The 21456-nt window shown below is 29.0% G+C and overlaps 1 protein-coding gene across 9 annotated transcripts in view; it reads left to right on the forward strand.

The window, feature by feature from the left end:
- LOC108003383 (unconventional myosin-XVIIIa) overlaps nt 1-21456 on the forward strand; it is a 57106-nt gene that overhangs the window by 12272 nt on the left and 23378 nt on the right. For 2 of the 9 annotated variants that reach the window (XM_062073814.1, XM_062073815.1), the window contains exons 5-16: nt 11730-11759; nt 12193-12381; nt 12743-12923; nt 13207-13403; nt 13630-13782; nt 14104-14687; nt 14766-14948; nt 15158-15420; nt 15496-15658; nt 15801-15975; nt 16387-16545; nt 16748-16963. In XM_062073814.1, coding sequence (XP_061929798.1) covers nt 11730-11759; nt 12193-12381; nt 12743-12923; nt 13207-13403; nt 13630-13782; nt 14104-14687; nt 14766-14948; nt 15158-15420; nt 15496-15658; nt 15801-15975; nt 16387-16545; nt 16748-16963 — 2493 coding nt within the window. Of the gene's footprint in view, nt 1-1864; nt 1980-4538; nt 4594-4715; nt 4851-5428; nt 9294-11729; nt 11760-12192; nt 12382-12742; nt 12924-13206; nt 13404-13629; nt 13783-14103; nt 14688-14765; nt 14949-15157; nt 15421-15495; nt 15659-15800; nt 15976-16386; nt 16546-16747; nt 16964-21456 lie in introns of those variants that run through there. The other 7 variants (XM_062073817.1, XM_062073816.1, XM_062073818.1 and 4 more) reach the window with 6 other exon arrangements.

Raw genomic sequence — 21456 nt, forward strand, 5'->3', positions numbered from 1 at the left:
CATTATTTTACAATTGAGAAAATAATATTACATTTCTATAATATACATAATATATATTTTTTTTATAGAGAACTAATTTTTTTTAATTTTTTATTTAATTATTTATTAATTTATGCACATTATTTTTATTAATTTTAATTATTTATTTATAACTAATTTAACACTGTATATATAAACATTATAGCATTGTATTTTACTTTCCTTTTTTTTGTATTATAAAATTAGCTTATTTATTATAAAAAAATATAATTTCTCGAATTCTTATTTTTACTACTCTCATCGTAATTCTATGAATATTTTTCATCTAATAAATAAAATAAATGATTTTTTCTGAAAGAGAACATTGATCTTTATTACATTTTTAAGGAAGCGCAAAGAATTCCGAATTTGAACTTGATGATTTATATTATATAATATATTAAGAATATATTAAAAATAGAAATCGGAAAGCTAGAAAAAATAAATAAAATAATAATATTAATAATTTTTAAATTAAGAATTATCAATTTTATCCAAAAAATGATTTTAATTTCCTTTTTCAATATTTATATTTTTTATTTTTATTATATTGCTACTATCTATCTTACACGTGTAGTAAATAAAAATAAGAAATTTTATTTATTTTAAATAAATATTTTAACAATTGTATGAAAATGTGCATAAACATTAGTAAACAATCTTTCAAATGTTTCTTTTTACTTACATATATTAAATATCTTACTTTTCTTTGTAATTTCTAATATCTATTGAGGTGACAAATAATTATATCAAGCTATATATCAAGCTATAAAATATAAAAGTAGTCTATTTCTATATCATTGGCCAACAGTTATCGATATAATTGAAATGAGATCGAATAACGATTAGTTCGATGACATTATGAAATTGATCATCATGTAATAGATGTGGCTCATATATTTCAACTCTTAAAATAAATTACATAATTGCAGATACATCATTTTTCATGAGATTTTTCATAAAAAAAATCAATTTCATTTAATTATAATAATTACAATTAAACAATTAGAAAAGAAATGTTTAATGATATTTTTTGATGAACATTTTTAAAATACATTGCAAATATATCTTTGCAATACATTGGTTGGGAAATATTGGACTACCAATATGAAATTAATAAGTTTGACAGACTGAAGAATTTTTTACATTTCGTTATATTATTGGTAATTATTATACCATATACAATGATTAATAGTTTCTCTTTCGAAATTGAGAAAAAATATTTAATAATGAATATCAGAAGTTTTAAAGATTTTCTAAAATATCTGAAATTGTTTGACATATATTAAAAATAATCAATGTTCACATGATAGATATTGTTTAACGGAGTTGTAATAAGTGTAATATCGTGAGATATTAGCAAAACTTTTGAACATTACTTGCATCGTCACTTAGGGTTTCGAAGTAATATAACGCAGGAACAGACGGCACCGAAAAGGATGCACTTATAGGTGCAGTCCGAGAATGACGTCAACCTATTGCCTTTCTATAAATATCGAGTTTCCAAAAGAAGTTCGTTGCCCACGCTTGCAACGCGAACAACAAGTTACGAGAGTTTAATGACCGTCTTCATCGCCATTTCTGCCTAAATCTTTGATATTCTCACGAGTAGCCCTATAAGGCTCTTTGTAAGTATTATATTATTACTAGAATAGGAGTATTTAAATGGTATTATGGCATTTACAATCTTTTTATAGTACATCCAATCTTTATTTACTATTAAAATCAGATATGATATGTTGCTGAAAGATTGATTTATTGGATTTTCCATTAATTACATATTTTCCAGTATATCCAAAGTTACGAATCCTACTTTCTTTAAAACTTTCCATTTTATTGTTCACAGAATAGCAAGTCAGTCTAGCAAGAGGTTGCGTACTTACGAACATTTGATCGATGATAATGGGATTGCGTGCACCGAACCTAGATTATGGAGTTTCCGTTAATCGCTACCATGCAAGGTTTCTTTGTTTTTCCATTTAATTCTATAATATTAATCTTTCTTACGAGTGATAGGATAGAGTTGAATTTTTTTAATAAAATATAAATATTTAATATTTTGCAAACCAAAAGGGAAACTATTTTTATTGATTGTTTACGAGTTTTTCGAAGAAAGAAAAAATCAAAGTAATTCTTTAATTCTCAAAAAAATAAATAAATTAATTTTTTAAAAAAATGAAAGAAAAAAAATGTTTTCAAGAATTCGAAAATTTAGCAGTCTCACAAAATTTCGAATTTAAGTTTCGGAATCTAATTTTTAAATTTCTCTATGAATTAGTATATGTTAATCGTAAAATAAAAAAAGTAAAGAAACTCGTTGGAATAAATCGATAAACATGAGGAGGATCAAAATGTTGAAGAAATAGTAATAGATTCGCGGTGAAATTTAATCTGGTCGTGATTAAATAATCGATAAGAGGAACGATCTGTAGAGAATCAACTCCTATGCAAATATTGAATGTCGTTTGCAAGAGGATTGATGACTCATATCGAGTAACAGGCAGGACTGACACCAGTTAATATTGCGAATTGTTGCGAATATGCACACCAACTTGCAACAAAACCGTGGCATACTTACATCTATTCGAAACAAGGTAGTTCTTGAGTCGAAACATCATTCGTGTCACGTTTGCTAATTTTTTGGTTGAAAACCAATGCGAACTGTGCTTGCGTTTGTTCATACATGCACAGATAAACTCAGTGAAAAGGTCTCGAATAAAGAATGCAAATGGGGTTGCTATTTTTTGAATGAGAATCGACAAGGTTTGTTTCTTGAAAAAAAAAAAAAGAAATTATTATTGACGAAAATAAAATTTCTGAATATGATGAGTAGAATGGAAGGAATTAAAATTACATAATTTTTTAATAGTGAAAGAAATTTAAACTTCTAATTTTTCAAATTTGATATTTTACATATTAAAAAATAATTGTCTATGTTAATGCAAAATGAAAGCAACAAATGAAAATTGTAAACAATGCAAATCTAATAGTTCTGTAATTAGCTCCATAAAGGCTAATAATTTAACAATCATTTTGATAAACAAGTTTGATCCTTGTGAGACAGAATAAAAAAAAAAGAAAATAAATTAGATTTCGAGCGATAAATAATCTAGAGAGAAAGATATCTGCAAACTTTCTTTATTAAATTTATTATCAGATCTTTCATACATATAAGAATCATTATTGAATGGTGAAATGATTTATAGAAGGAAAGAATGAAAGTGAGATGAAGCAAACTCTTTATTGGATTAACAGGAATAGAAGTTGCATCGAAATGTGTTAGAAAGTAACGGCTAATTAAATCTTCGCGATTGTTCTCTGTGATTTGCTTTGCTACTAGGCAGAATGTATTGGTTACAGTAAAGTTACAAGCCTGGTAGGAATCCGGCATCTTAAGCCTACGCTTTAATTCTAAGTTGCTTCACCTCTTTACCTCGCCTCTTATGTTCTCCTTTCTACATTCGAGTTCTTTATGTATATATGTATTTTTCTGAATGACATTCTTCATGTAAGCAAATATTTTTTTACGCATTTAAAAACTATAACAGGTTTTATTCTATACTGTGTTATAATAAATCACGAGCACGAGGCAAATTTTATTTAGAATGTTCATAGGAAAAACTTGAACAAATTTCAAAACTTTGATTAAGTTTAATTTATAAAATAATTAATCTTTTAATTTATAAATCAAATTGTATAATCAAAATTATTTATATTTATTAAATGCTTTATAATTTAAAAACTATAATCACAAAAATAGAATTTGAAAGTTGATTAAATTGAACTTAAGATATTTAACCAGATTTTTCTAAGAGAGATTAAACTGAGAACGAACATTTTTAAACAGGGTAACGCTGGTACTTGAGAAATAAATGAAATAGAAATAAGGAGAAGAAATAGGGCGGTAAGTCGCCATTCCCAAATATAACTTTTAATGCAGTGTCGTCAGTCTTTGAAGTAGTTGTTACGCTCAACTCAACAAGATTTCAAATATTCTTGAGAACATAGTGAGCAAATAATTTTTTGAAATAATTTATAAACTTTCACATCATAATTGTCGTAAATTTAAAAAATTGCTTGTAAGATGAAACTATTCGTTTCATTTTAATTTCTTTTTTTAATTTAAAATTTCGTAAATATTTTTTTAAAAACTATGCTATGCTATGTTTTTAAAAAGTATCTTAAGTATCTTTTTAAAAATTTGGTAATAAAATTGATAACCTAGTCAAGGTATTTTAAACGCCAGCAAACACGTGTCTTAAATTTTCTCCTATACTTTCTTAACTTGCGCAAGTTGGAAGGCTTTGTTAGATCTAGAACTTGTTAATACACACACTTATATACTTATGCATATATTTATGCCGTGTCTCTCTAAACTTTTATGAATCGGTGTTTCATGTAACAAGAGCATAGAAATTGTCCCGCGGTAATTCGCCCACGCATGCGCACGTGCACACGCATGCGCACGTCTCGTACAATTTCATCGTTTCTCGTCTTTTGCTTAAATAGTAATAAGTCTCTGGTTTGTCGAAGAACGTGTAACGTAGATGTGTCATCGGTCCACGATGATTTTAGGTATGAGGTGGAGCATTGACAACATATTTCATTCGTTTAAAAAATCTAGCGACAAAAGAATTCTTCAACGCGATTGAGAACCCAACTTCCCACGCCTTCCGCAATGTATTCTCGTTCATCTGTTACGTGTCGCCTTTCAATTCTTTGTGTAACCACGCGTTCGGTCTTCTATATTTTTACAGATCTTATACATCATTTGTTCTTCATTGTGGGAGTAAGAAGTTCTTTCAAGTGATAAATTTAAAAAATATTGGCAGGTACATAACCTATTTATCTTTCGGATCAGAAATGTATTTATTAAGTTGCTAAATAACCATTGAATAAATTGAAAAATTTTACATATTTAAACATTTATATTTTACATGGAAATTTTCTATCTTTATTAAAGTAATTCTAATTATATCAAGCATTGAAAACAAAAGAGGAAATTATTAGTAATATTAGATAATATTTCTTATAAATATAACAATTTTTTTAATAGTATAGTAAATAGAATATTAAAAACTTTTGAATTAATACATATTTAAATATTAGAATTATATTGAACTAGAATATTTGTGACATTAAATATAGAAACATTATGCATGGAATATAGAAGCATATCTTTTACAAATTTGATCATTGCAATATTTCAATGCTTATTTCTTCACATTCTTCAATTGATAAAATATGCAAATATAGCATAGAATAACCTTTTCAATTGCTAACTATTCAATCTTCAGAATTTTATCGTAATTGAAATGCAGTTATGCGATTGAAAATATTATACGTTTTAATATGTACTTATTATATCTTATATCTTAATGGAATTTAAATGTAACTAATATATTTCTAGATAGAGAACGAAAAGGAAATTAAAAGAATACGAAGACATTTAATCATGTTGTGTATGGACAAATGAAAAAATTTTCGTTCTGCTTAATCATTTTTTTTTTTCAATTTTTTTCGCCGCACAAGTGTAATCGAGCAAACTTGGTTAGTTTTATGACTACACGAAAATCTGTGAAGGCATATATCACGAAAGGATGCGGGGATCGCACAAAAACAGAAGCTGGAGCTTCTTAAACGTGTGTAAAAAGCCTTGATAAAAAAAGCAAGTCCCCAACTGTGAGAGTAGGCATTCGCAGACTCGTCACGTGCGCTTGGTGCATACGTTTCGTGTGTTCAGACAGTAACAAGAGACGAGAATTTGAAAAAAAATGTTACTATTTCTAGAAATTGCTAATATCTAGGATTACCATTGAATTTACGAAATCCAAACATGAATTAATAAAATCCAAACATGAATTGTTAAAATTTTCGATAATAACGTCGTATTTTTAAAGTTTAGAATAGAATACATAAGTTAGGTTATGTTTAAATTATGTTTCAATAAAATTTTCGATATTACATATATTTTTGAAATAGATTTAGGATAGATTTAATGCAGAATAGGTTTAAGTTAGATAAATTTGATTTTTAGATTATGTTCGAGTTGAATTTGGTAATAAATAATTAATAAATTAAATTTGAATTATAATAATTAGGTTTGAATTAGATTAAATTTTTAAATTATATATTATTTTATTTAATTTAGATAGTAATTAAATAAGTTTGAGTTTATAGTATTACATTATTATGTGAAAGTTATAAAATCATAATTGTATTGAATGTAATTCTTCATAATGTTCATAATTATTTTCATATCATTCAATTGTTTTTTATGTTTCGCATTCTTAATATTTTGAAACAACATTTATAATTATATGAAAAAAGTTTTTTATAGTATAATTAAAACATTTTTAATCGTATATCTTAATCTTTCTTAGTGTTTCTTATTTTTATTAATATTTGCATGATGATAAGTTTCATTATGAAGAAGTTCCTGTTTAGAATAATGTGACGTATTTTAAATGCGCACAATTTATTATTGTAATATCATTTAATTATAACGTAGAATAAATAATTTTCATAATCATAAAAGATGCAACAACTATGTAATTAAATTAAATTGTTGAAACATAGGTTAATTGTTTCATATGCGTTCTCATGCTTTCTACCATTAAGAGTTTGCAGAAATTCCCTAGAGGAATTGAATTGATATTTTTATATTATTTAAAAAATTGAACTGAATTTATTTTTCCTTATATTTATCGAATTAGTGATGTCTAGTACAGTAATATGTATTTGTAGAGAAAGAGGACGAGACCATTGAAAAGATTATAGACAAAAATATATCCTCCATGTTTATGGATTTTCTTTTCTTTCTACGTTGTGTCTGTGAAAACTATGTTTATGCAAATTGTCGGCAAAACAGACGCATGCGAATTGTTCCCTTCGAATGGAAAGGATGGTTTTTAAAGATGAATCGATAGTTTCTCTCTTTACAACGGTTTTAGCATTTCTTGTTTTTCTTGCTCAATGAATTATAATGAAGAAGAAAAAACATTGTATATTTTTATAACATTGTATATATCTAATCTATTAATATAAGTTATATTATTCTATTTTTGCTATTATTGTTGTATATAATCAAGCATTGCCATTGTTATTAAATTATTATAATTATGATAAGTTATTATAATTATAATAAGTTAACTATATTGTAATATACATGTAATTCGGAATAATATAACAAATATTCTATACTTTAAAAAAAATTCTCTTAGAAATTATTAATGTTTATTTACATACGAATATTTCAATATCGATGCGATATAAAAAATCATCGTAAACGTTTGTTTAAGAAAAATATACTTGTAAATCAAAGTGTTAACATCTTGTATAAACAAAGTATTTATCGCCTTTGATTATTCGTTTTGTTTCCGTATTTACTACAGAAGCAAATCGATTGAATCGTAATCGGTAAAATCACGCGAGCGAAAATGACGAGGACAAGTGAAAGAGTTGGATAACTAACGACGGAGATGGAGAATAGAAGGAAGAAGGGATCAAGCGGCGGTGATGGTGGCAGAAGCGAGAGAAAGACACGACAGTGCTGAGAAAGAGCGTCTCAGTCGTGGGAGCACGCCTGCCTCCATCGTTTCTTTTTGATCTGCTTCGGTCTTCGGTACCACCACTGCCTCTTGGCCTCAGTCGAGACTCGGTGAGCTCGAGGTGCTTCTCGTAATGGAGCCCTATCTTGTTTCTCGGTTTCTCGATCGTCCAAATAAGAAACAAAACGATTTACAATATTTTTCGAAACTTTATCGTGAGTTATTTTGATCTCTAAATCTTTTCAAAGTTTCGTCCCATAATTCATTGACATTTGTACATATAAATTGCATTGTATGATGAGTTTATAAGAAAGTTTATCATGTGTGTGATGTCGATGGTTTCGTTTCTTTAGTGTTAATATGATTAGTGAATTTAGGATCGTTGAGAAGCTTAAAATTTGCTTATCATCAATCAAAGACATCAATTTACGTATCAGAGGATGATTATTATAAAAATATATAAAAGTGTCAAAATATAAGTGACATCATTTCAATTTGAATATTCTTCAAAGAATGAACAAATATGAAGATGAAGGGAATAAAAATATGTGGCAACAGTATCAGGTGATCGGCGAATGATTCTTCATCCGGTCCCATAAAATCGCATTTCTACTTTTACCGTAATAAAAACTAGCTTGAGGTACGTTTTTTCAAGCGAGATACCAAGCAGAATTCTCAAGGCGCTCGCGGATGAAACTTGGTTTGAATGAGAAAAACGCGCGTGAATCTTGATTCTGGAGCATAGATGATTCGTATATCACGAGGAAGGAAAAATAATTATCGCGAAAGCGAGAGGAAAAAACGCGAAAACAAAAGAGAAAGAACCTTGGAAAGTTTTGTTTTTTCAACGAGATGCCATTGAACAAAGACGACGAGGAGTCGCTGAAGGCGCATCACTTGCTTCACAGATCATGTCGCGGCAAGGCGCACGGAAATGGAATAGCGAAACAAAGCAATCGTCGTGCAACCATCTCTTTTCCCGCCACCAGGTACTCGAAAGACCGAGATTCCATCATCTTGGACGAGACTAAGTCCGCCAATAGAAGAATAACCAGGAATGGCACCAGTTCCTGGGAATGCAGCGACAGCGACAGCCTGCACTCGTCCGGGAATATCTCGATTTGCACCCCTGCTCGAGTACACGGTGGTACGAGCGCTAAGAAGAAGGCTAATCGAAATCAATACGTGTCCCCTTGTTTGTCGAAAATTGGCGCGAAGAGCAGCAGGAGGAAGGAGAGTTGGGCGGATACGCTACGGGTCGGTTCGATCGACGACGATCGGATCAAGAGAATGGAGGAGGGTTGGGATGACAGCAGCGTGATCAAGACACCTAGAGAGCGGAAGTGGAGGAGGATCACGGCGGAGATAGAACAAAGGGTGCCTAGTGGCAAGTTAGCCGGCGATTTTAGAATTCAGGGGCTGAAAGGGGGTTCATTGAGGAGTTGGAACAATGGCCCGCAGAAACGAAACCGGAAAACTACCGCGTCTCAGAGGAAATTGAAACCGATCGAGGATATCATCGAGTGGGAGGAGATCGTGGAAATGGCCCTGGCTAAGAAGATAGGACGTGGAAAGAGGAAAAGAAAATGCGAGAACGGCGAGGACGTAGTCGACGAAGGTGTAAATCGTCGGCGAATGGAGGGTGAGCCGGCGAATGACACGGGGCTGTGCATGAAACGCCTCGAGGTGCTTCTGCAGAATAGACTACCGCCGCAAACGGGTGAGGTATGTCATTATCGACACGCCTCTGGAAACGAGAGTTCGTTAGCCTTTATTTGTAGATGTATAACGTAAGTTGGGTGAGCCGTATGTGGAAATTAAGGTTTCGACGATAGCGATAAGGGATTCGTAGAGTCGATGAATACGGCTATTCATGATTGATGAATTGATCGTTTTGTTTGTCGTGTTCCGGAGGCGTTTAATTAGGTACCGTTTTTACGATAGATGTTCGAATTGTATTTCATCTTGTAAACTCAATCTCTATGCAAATTTGTACTGGTCGTTTCTTTAATATTGTCACGTTGCTTTAAATATCTTATATTTTCAAATTGAAAAAATGCATATATATTGCATCATGCAGATAATGTATACAAATTTTAAACATATGAAATTTAATACAAATGAAATAATGTTTAATTAAAGAGAATCCGGATATTTTCAACTAATTTCGCGCATCCGTAGTAGTTATATGTAAACACGTACATGTAAACTTACAAAATTACACAACGTTAATTGTAATAAACGCTCTTCTCTATACGTATATATAGCATAATTACCGACAAGGTATAATTGAGCAAATCGTTTAGAAATAGAGGTCGGTTGTTGCGGTTGGAACGTAGTTAAAAGGGCAGCACATTCGTAATCGTGTAATTTTCCCATTTAGGAACTCTCCGTGTTTGAAGGCATGGCGTGTTCTGTTTGTCTCGCGAAACAATGCGACCGTTGTATACACTGTACCCGTGGAGCCTGGGGCCTGATTCATGGTAATTTATTACTAGGAAGTCGTCTTACATGGTAGAATAGAGCGAGTCGGTATGCTTTCTAGCAAAACGGCTGACACGACACAAGGAAATCGATATGTGTACATTTACAGTTGCGACTCACCGCGTGATTCACGAAATTAAGGGAACTGTTATCGAAACAAAAAAGCTCGTGCCTTCGAAATTCACGAGAAATCGAGTGATTAATTTTAATGCAACTTTTGCATCTAACAGATTTCTTTTTAACAGAGTTAACAAGCTTTTTGTCGTTCAAGAGGATACAAGAAATTAGAAAATAAATTTTCATTTGTTATATTAATTATTTTTATTCTTTTTAGTAAGTAGGGATTTTTATATACAATGATGCAATGTTTTTACTGATATATAATAGCGATACGTTAATTTGCAAATATCTAATTATGGATGAACAAATTCTTGTTTTATAATATTTTTGAAAGCATGAGATTAGGTATACGTCGTTTAGATAAAAAATCGTTTAGTAAATGTCGATATTGATAGTATCCATTTAGCATTTATAAAATTGAAATTCGTCTCGTCGATTAGAATTAGTGTCTATATCAGACTTTTATAAACCTTGAATTTTAAAAGTGTTCTATTTGATTAAGGTCAGGCACGCAAAGATAGCATACGCAACGATAGTGTATTAGGCGTGCAAAACCGGTATTAATAATGCTGTCATTTCGAAGGATGTTGATAATTTAAATTTCGTATTTTCTTTAAAAATATTATTATTAAAAATAATTTATGTTAGTGATTAAGAATACTACAAATTATTTTTATAAGTTATTGCCAGTTCGTTAGTAAAATTTATCTTTATTACGAACTGAAAAAAAACGAAAAATTTTAAAAATACGACTATAGAAAGATCATTAAGAAAACTTGAAAAATAATACACGTTTTCCTAATGAATTATATCATTATATATATATATATATATATTCGCTATAAATTTTTAAGTACGGTTACTGTTTTAATCGAGACTATTGATCGAATGAGCAAACGTACGTACTTCACTGCATTTGATTTATGTATTAAAAGACATACAGGGTGTTAATATATTAGTGGATAATTTTAGAAAGTCGATTCTGAAGGCCAAAACAAATATAAAAATTGATTAAGTTATTTATTAAATTACGTAAATTTAATAAATTACGTAAGCAATTGAAACTTTTTAATGAAGCAAGATTATCACTCTATTCCATCTAATGCAAATTTCAATTACTTAGCAACAGTTAGTTTCATTAAAAAAAGATGAAGTTGATCTTTATATGTTCTTATATCAAATTGTGCATTCGAAATGAAGTAAGTCCTACATATATACATATTTAAAAAGGAATAATGTATGTATAGTTGGGAAAATACTTGCATTCGCTTCTCAAGGAACACTCTATACATGCACGTTAGATGAAATCAAATCAGATTTATACATCTTTAGTGAATTCATAACAAGCTTTTGCCTGGTCATCGAAAATGAATGTAACGCAGCGTGTGGTAATGCTAAGTAACAATAATACAATTAATTGCTCCCTAGAACATTTTTTTATACAGCCATTCAAAATAATATAATTGGTTTTTTGAATTATTTTTCCTTTTATTTGTAAGATAAAAAACTTTTATTCACTTTGAAATATAAATTTCTTGTTTTATTTTTAATTAAAAGACACTTGAAGAGAGGAAAAGGAATTTTAAGGTAATCGTAAAATGTTTGAAATATTTTCAGTAGTATTTTTCCATATAAAATAAGTGATCCATGTGTAGATTATCGATTATAAATAGATTATATCTAGAAGGAACAGATATTAGTAACATTTTTTTTTCGACATCGTGTAAATCGTATTTATATTTGTATGAAGTTATATAAAAAATTACAGATTTTTATCAAACATTTAATCCAAATTTTATTATAAATTTTCAAAATATTAAAGATGTATATGTTATTACGTTATAATGTTCAAAGATATATGTATTTTGTTATACAAATTCTACTTCATTTATAAATGATCATGATCTTCCTATTTCTCATTCATAAAATAAATCACGTTCGATTAGAAAGTCAATTTAGGTTGAAATCTTAATTCTTTTCATTATTCTATTTTTCTTCTTTTTTTTTTATCGACAAATAGGCGCGATCCGAGGAGCATCTTGCACAAGAACAAGCATGGATGAGTTCTGAGAGAATTTGGTTGTTACATCGGGGTGGTTTCACCCCTGCGACGAAATGTGGTTCGGCAGATCCAGATACAGGAAAGCTGAGGATTCGTTTGACTACTTCCGGCGAAGAACTTTTGGTCGACGAAGAAGATGTTGAAAAGGTTCTCTTCTTTGAATTAAATTTATTCAATCAATATCGATTTTCATAATTTTCTTAAATTAATATATTAGATATATTGAAAAGTTCTGATATTTTCTTTAAATTTATATTCAGATACATTTATTTTTTTCGTTAATTTGCAATTTTACAACCATCATTTAATAGTCAATTAACGACAATGAGAAATTATTAGATCGATCACTTATATTTTAACTTAACTCGATTGTTAATTTTTCATTGATTTATGGCAGTATCGATAATGAAAGAAAAAAAAATGTATTGCTACGATTCGTAGAATCGTGGTATGGTCTAAGTAGGTTAAATCAAACCAATCGTTTTTTTTTTCTTTCTTTTTTTTACAGGCCAATCCCCCTCAGTTTGACAAGGCCGAGGAACTCTCGCAATTACGTTTTCTCAATGAATCTTCTGTTCTCCACACACTGAGGCAACGTTACGCCAGTAATTTAATCCACACTTATGCGGGAGATAGCATGATCATTATCAATCCGGTGGCGCCATTGGCAATTTACTCGGAAAAGGCAAGTGATATTTACAGGTTCTTTGGTACTTTTCATTTTCAAAATTGATGATTTAATTTGAATTGAATTTAAGGGATGAATTTAGTTCTTGCCTTATTTTTTAATTAGATTTAATTAGAAATTAAATATAATTAAAATACCTTAATAAAAGGAAGAGAAAGAAGAAGAAGTTAATTTTCTTTTTAAATAAGGAAACAATAAGACTCGTTAATGTTTGTAATAATTATATTTAACGAAATAAATTTTTTTTTTTTAATTTTATTACTTAATTTTCTTTCCTCAGGTAGCACATATGTTTAGAGGATGTAAAAATGAGGATATGCCACCGCATATTTATGCGATGGCGCAAGCAGCTTATAGAGGGATGTTGGCAACTCGAAGAGATCATTCCTTAGTTTTTCTTGGTCGTAGCGGATCAGGAAAAACGACAAATTTTAAACATGCTCTTCATTATCTTGTATTGGCTGCAGGTACAGTTAACAAGGTAAGTCAATTTTCTATCATTATTTAATAATATTGTTGATATATTATTATCATGAATATCAAGAAATATATTTTAACAAAAATACGCATGCAATATTACGTTCAAAAAATTGTTTAAAAATTTTGAATTTATAAAGAAATTGAAATTTAAATTATGTGGAGATTAAAATTAATAAAATCTTTTTAAATTATAAGAAAATTAAGAAAATTATGCTATATTTTTCAAGATTTTGACTATCGAGAAACTCAACGCCCTATTCACAGTCTTGGAGGCTTTTGGAAACAGTAGAACACATATGAATTCCAATGCAACGCGATTTACACAATTGTTTAGTTTAGATTTCGATCAATCAGGGCAAATAGCATCAGCTTCTTTACAGGTAATATTATTGTAATTGTAATATTATTATTATTTTGTATTATCCAACTATTAATCGTTCTAATATAATATATATATTTTAATCCACATAAATTAATTATATTTAATTTATTATTTAATTTATTTATTATTGATATTCTTTAGAAAGAAAATTTAAAAATTAACTTAGAATTTTTTTATACCAATACTATGGCTTCCAGGCTGATAAAGTATTGAAAAAAGGAATAATATATGTGGATTATTCGAAGACATGTTATATATTAATCTAGATAGGTTTTTAATTTATATCTAAAATATCACTTTAATTGTCTTTTTCTTCAAGGTGTTGCTTTTGGAAAAATCAAGAATAGGTAGAAGAGCAAATGGAGATCCAACTTTCCATGCGATTTATCGTTTACTGGCAGGTGCAGAGGGCGCTCTCAGAAAAGAATTGCACCTTACAAATCTAGTCGCAGAAAATAATACTTTTATTACACCTCTGCAAAAGCACGAGGATAAGCAACGTGCTATGGTTGAGTTTAATCGAATCGTAGCCGCCTTTAGAATTCTTGGAGTGTCCGAGTCTGATGAGAAAGTCATTTGGCTGGTCCTTGCCGGTATATATCATCTGAGTTGTGCTGGTGCAGTTAAGGCTGGCACTAGTTCGCAAAGTCGATGGCAGTTCGCGAGAGTAGAGTGTGCAGAAAAAGCTGCCAATTTACTAGGCACTACTGTCGAGGAATTGAGTAGAATAGTATTTTCTTGCAATGGAGGTGGTGCTGGTACACCAAGTACTCCGAGACCTGCTCTACGTACACCGAGTCCTACGGAACAGAGCAAAGATATCATGGGTTTAGATGCTTTAGAAGGTCTTTTGATTGGACTTTATTCTGAAATATTTCACTGTGTAGCTGCTCTCATCAATAGGTATGTTCTTTTTCTAATTAAATATCGATACAACTAAACAAAAATAAAGATAATGATATCGCATTTATGCGTTTACAGATCCATATCATCCTCGGTACACACAGTGTCGTCTTTGTTACTCTGTGACTCGCCAGGTTTTCAAAATCCAGCCTCCTGTGGACAACAAACTGGAGCTTGTTTTGAAGACCTGTGTCATAATTACTTGCAAGAACGGTTGCAGTTGCTGTTTCATCATACGACACTGGTGGCACCAAAGGACAGGTATATAAAGCCGTAAATTGTAAAAATTGCGAGTAATATTATAAAAACTTTAATAATTAATGTTAATTTGTTTTGAAAATAATATTATAGGATATATGATTTTATTTAAATATATAATGAGTAATGCATCCGCTATAATAAATTATATGTAAAATATAATTATATGTAAAATTATTACAGTGATTCGTCTAAATGTTTTCCAAATATAGGTATGTCCAAGAAGGAATTGATGTAGATTATGAAGATGACTGCGATGAAGATGGAATTGGATCACCTCAGGGTTTAATTTCGCTATTAGATCGTGGAAGTTCGCAAAGTGCGACTATGTTGCGAACTAGCCAAAGTGACTTGAGTGGGAGTAGACAAATGGAACGAAAAGGTCTGCTATGGTTATTAGATGAAGAAACAGTATGTCCTGGTGGTAGTGACGAAACATTTTTAGATCGACTGTTCTCTCATTATGGAGATAGAGGTACTTAAACATTTTTATATATCATATATGATTAAGATAAATTTTAACTTATTTTGTTAATTTTTTCTTTGATAGATCATCAAATATTGCTTAGAAAAGCACCTGGAAACAATCAGTTTGTTTTACAACATCTATTAGGTACTAATCCTGTACTTTATACAGCAACAGGATGGCTGAAAGCAACACGAGAAAATCCTGTTACTAAAAGTGCCATTACAATACTTCAAGAAAGCACAAGGTAATATAAATGTCAAATTTTTTAATAGATATCATATTTTAATTTAAATTTATGTAAAAAAAATTAAGTATTATTGATATATTATTCCTAAAAAAATATTATTTGTTTTATGTTTTAATAATTAATTTTATTTTGATAACAGAGAAGATGTTAGTATGCTGTTTGTTAGTGCACGTGGAGCTGGAGTTTCTGGAACCTTATGCAGTTCCATGCCTGGTTTAGAGGGGTCACAATCACTAAGAAGAGCATCTAGTATACGACGAACATTTACTGCCGTAAAAAGAAAAAATATCTGTCTTCAAGTCAAATTTACTGTTGTAAGTATTAATATCATAACACTATTACTGTTTAATAATCATAAATAAATATTCTATAAATGTTTGTGTTTTGTAAGTACATATTTATTTAAAAATATTTAGATTTTTATGTATGTATTCGTATTCGTATAAAAGATAATTATGTCATGTGCATTATATATTATGTTATCTTCAAACAATGACTTAATTTATATAATTTTACGAGTAATTGAAATTATATTGGTTTTCCTTTTATGAACGAGATATATATGTATATATAGAGTTGAAAATGTTATGATATCATTGTTTCTATATTATTACGAATAAGAAAAGCAAGATACAATAGATAAGTTTCTTTTTTATTATTAAAATTAATCATAATTTCATATTTAAAATATATATGTAAAATATTTAAAAATTAATTTGTTAAAGGATGGTCTGATTGAAACTTTACGAAGAACACGAGTTAAATTCATCCACTGTATATTACCACAACACAATGCTGGCTGTACTGATAATAAGAGTCTGTTATCCGTAAAATCTAATCAAAGCGAGGATAGTGTTATTAATGTTCCTCTTCTTCGATCGCAGGTAAAAATATAATTTTTATCTCATAAATATATCTAATTAATTTACATCAGAGTCTATGTTTAATATATTTATAATTTTGAACAATTAACAAAACAGAAATTAATAAGATGGTTTCAAGTTCATATTTAAATTATCATAAATTTAAATATAATATATCAGTTTTCAATATATATATTAAAAGAAAATTTCATTTTTGTTATAGATCCGTGGAAGTCAAATAATTGATGCAGTTCGATTACATAAAGTAGGATTTCCTAAGCATATAGCGTTAGGCGAGTTCAGAAGACGATTCAGTTTATTATCAAGCGATGTAAATACGCGACCAGGTAGTCCTGTAGCTGATGAACGTCGCGCTGTGGAAGATATGATGCTTACTATCGATGTCGATCCAGCTTTATATCGAGTTGGTCAAAGTCAGGTAAGTCATATGTATTGTCTTATATATTTCACTATATTAAATTAATATTTTGGATCGAAAAATAAGCGAAGTCTTAAGGACTATATATAAAATTATTTTATTTATTTTTTATTCAAAACAAATATATTTGGTATGTATTAGAAATTCGTTAATGTTATTATAAAAAATTAATTAAGTTCAAGTTAATTAAATTGATTATAAATTTAAAAGTTTCTTTAATTAAAAACAAATTTATTTCTGTTACTTTAATACTCTTAGTTTCTAGTAACTTTCTCTTTTGACTATGCATTCCAAACAACTTTATTGTACTTTTCACTATGAAATAAATTTTTTATAATAGTTAATAATTTTGTAATATAAAATCTATGAAAAAATATCATAAGAATAACTTTTTAAAAATATAAATATAAACATTTTGATTATTTTCTAATGTTATCAAATATTATTATTCGTAATGGATTATCAATCTTGAGGAGAATGTGTAAGTACTTACGTAATTTCATTTTGTTTCATTTTTTATTATTGCAAGAATAAATAAAAAATATATATATATATTTATGATATTTACGAGGATTTCGAAAAAATATTAACTTCAGTTTAAAAAATTTATCTTAAAAATAAAAAATATCAATGAGAAGTTTACCTTGAATCATATTTTTTATCGTAGTATGCACATTTTATAAATGAGAAATCAAAAATTTACTAAAAAGATGGCAAAGATATTACATATCATTTATTTGATGAATGATAAAAAAAATTTAAATTCAATTATATATAGTATCTAACTTTAAAATAATCAATTACTTAGGAATATCCTGAATATTCTAACGTTGAATAAATTTCAAGATTTTTAAATCTTTCTTTTCTTCGCGAGTTAATCTTACAACAAAAACTTCCAAACCTTTTGTTGTTATGCAAATTGGCCATGCATAACTTTCCCATTTTATCTTCTTTGACTTTCAATTTGTCTATTTCGATACCTCTGCGTATTCCAGCAAGGATTGAATTTACAATATCATATCTTTCACAGTAGAAGCACTTTCACTTTTTTCTGTACACGCAATAATGCTTTTACTCGATGTTCTCGTTATCAAAGCAAAAGAAATGGAAAGGTATATCGATAGGTGTTATCCTAACTTGTAATACCGGTCTTAAATATCATCGATGGCATAGATGGCTTAATATTACCTGGATTTACATTCGGTCACTTCCTCGATTCGATTTACTGTTGATCGTTGGATCGAGAATTTCGGTAACGTCATACGTTTGAAACGAACATTCGTTTTCTCAAGGAGAATTGCTTTACGTGATTTCGGTCAACTTTCTCTGTGAATTCGATTACGATTTCGTCAGTACGACATCGTTGGAATCGGACTTGGCCACGTTTGAATCGACATTATTCGAAAATTACATGCTTACTATGTGTTTTCTTTTAATATATTTTATTATTTCTTATTTACTATACGATTTATTATTATTTATTACCATATATTTTTTATAATATTTTCAATTTTAAAAACTACATAGTATTTTTAAAAAATTTCGTATTGTTTGGCGGAAATCTTTTTTACCAGAAGTAATACGAACAAATATTGTCGGTACGCTCTGTAGATTTATGCAGAATAATGTTTCGTAATGTAGATTAGAAGGCAATTACGAAATACGGTTTACATCTTTGACGATCCTATCTAAGACGAGCATCTTCATAATTCCATGGAAATTGTAATCATAATTAATATGATATGTTGTCAAAGTCAAACAGAGTTTTATGTGCAATAACCGCAATTGCATATCTTTATTGACACTTTTTTCACAATGGAATAACACAGTGAGAATAAAACTACTGGCAATTTGCTTGTACATTAGAAATGAACATTAATGCGTATTTTCTATTGATGAATTATTATGTCGTTGCTTTACGATGCATGAAAGTAACATTGTAATTATAGACATGATTTGTATATTTTTTTTAATTTCTTTTTTTTTTTTTACAATTTGTAATTGTTTATTTTTTGATTATTTGGCAAACGTATTTAATTTTACAAAATTTTTTTTTATTTCTCTCATTGTTACTTCTTCGTATATTCGAAATAATTCGATAATAATGCAGAGTAATACGAAACTGCGAACAACACTTATATATGTCATCTTTGATTGAAAAAAAAATAGCTATTCTATTAACACAATTCCTAATGAATTAATACACGATTGTGTACATAAAAAACAACGAAAGAAAACAAAACACATTTGTAATTGCATACTATTTAACCTATGGGGAAGAAAATGTCACACAAGCTATAAAGTAGACTCGTTTTATGTCGTTACGATCTTTTGTACGTGCACTTAACATATATGCAATAAGTATATTCATTTAAATGATGTGTTCAATTTATGTACATGCAATTATTTCTTATGCTATTAAGGATATATGAAGAACATTGCTGATGTAACTAAGTTTGCTTAAGGGAAAAAATACCGTTATTTCTATTCTTTCCTTTTTTTTTTCTTTTCTTTTTTTTTTTTTTTTTCTTCCCTGTGAAATTACTACGCACGTTTAAAAGATGAACTCCGATTATTAGAATGTTCCGTTATAGGAATAATCATAAGTAAAGTAAAAAGTAAATAATGTGCTCTGCGGAAAATTAGTCGAAAAACACGATAAAATTTTTGAAAATTGTAGATAGAGTTATAGTGTAATAAAACAGTGATTCTCAATTTCTCGATTGCTGCTGTGATTTTTAATCGAAAACTTATTTATTTTATATATTCATGATACACTTTTGAAAGATCGATTCTAGAAAGAAACACAAAAATTGATATAAAAAAATATGGAAATTATAAACAATATAATTAATTATTTTTAACTTTATCTTCTTTATTTTATCTTCTTTTTTTTCTCTCGTTTCGTTTAAATAAAATTTTAATTGTTTGTAATTTAAATAAATAAACTTCTTATTAATCGATATTTTTACATACATCAATTTTCTTGTTCGTTTTGGCTTTAAAAAATTGATTTTCAAAAATTTCATGAATATACTTATTGTCATATTTACTTGTACAAAATCTTGGAATCTTTGGGTCCAAGAAGATTCTTGATCTTCATTACAACTCGAATCATCGATTATCGCGGCAAGGTTAATTTTCGAAGCCAAAGAAGAGGATCGTTTGACCGCGAAAGTGCAAAAGGGTCGAATACCCGTGGAAAAAAAAAACGACACGCGCTAGTGACTTTCTCGTGGCCCATATAGAAATCATTGCACTCTTCAGAACCTCTGCTTGTTCGCAGAACTTGCGTTGCCCGGGGCCTTTTCGTCGCGAAAGTGTTCCACCTTGCACGTACACCTCTTTTCTTTTCTTTCTACCGTCTGTTTTTCTTCGAGACAACCGTGTGGTCCAATTTGTTCCCCGCAACGGATCCGACGAATTAACGAACGCGGAAGTAGAAAAAAAATACGAGCCACTATGATATTTACATATAGATAACAGATCTGGCCAAGTTCGATTTGAAATTAAAATAAAAATTCTTATTATTTTAATTGTCGAGACAATGGAAGTGAATAATGTTAATTATTATTTGATAAATGGCGTATTTCAATTGATGTCATTTGTTTATTATTTTGCTCAATTAAAAATAAAATTCAAAATGAGAATTATCGAATAATAAATATAGTAATAATCATAATAAGCGTGTAATAATATTAGTCAGAAACAGAAATTCTATTAAATGTCCATATGTTTGTGTCGGAAAAAGATTATGAAAAAAAAATAATAACATTATTTTATGTAATATTATTACGAACGTGGCCAGATCTACCAGACAATAGGAAGGAAAGATCGAACTTCTTTTCTTGTCGTTGAGACAGAAGAATAATTATGTTGTGAGACATAATTATGCTTTAGACGGAGATAATGGAATGAAGAATAATATGCACAATGTATTTTCTAAAGATGGTCGAGAAGGTAGGATTTCATTGAAGTATAAATTATTTAACGAGAAAGCATTCTGCGAGTTTCAGTTGCACCAGACGAAAAAATATTTATGCTTCCACACATAATTATTAACCTTTCACAGTAAAATTCAATAATGTGTTAATAATTGCATCCACAATAAAATAACAGGTTTGAATGAAACATTTATTGACTTGAATCATATGAAACGTAATTTATTGACTTAATTAAGATAAATCATATATTTTATTTGAATAAAATTTTAATAATCATTGCTTGATATTAATCTTATTGAGTCATCGATAAATAATCTGTTGTAATGTAAACAAAGTTAGAACAAATTAAAACTATGTATATATAAGATATATATAATCGACCTACATTAATTGCAACTCTTTCCTGATGTTCAGACCACTTATGATTCGCGTGTTTTTATGGGACAGTTGTTGAACCAGTTAACATACTTCATACTCTTGATTTTTTTGAAATTTTTCGAACGTCAATTAATGTACAAATTATTAGATTAGTACATTCCATAACAAGCT

The sequence above is a fragment of the Apis cerana genome, linkage group LG4 (assembly GCF_029169275.1).
Source record: "Apis cerana isolate GH-2021 linkage group LG4, AcerK_1.0, whole genome shotgun sequence".
Classification (NCBI taxonomy): Eukaryota; Metazoa; Arthropoda; class Insecta; order Hymenoptera; family Apidae; genus Apis; species Apis cerana.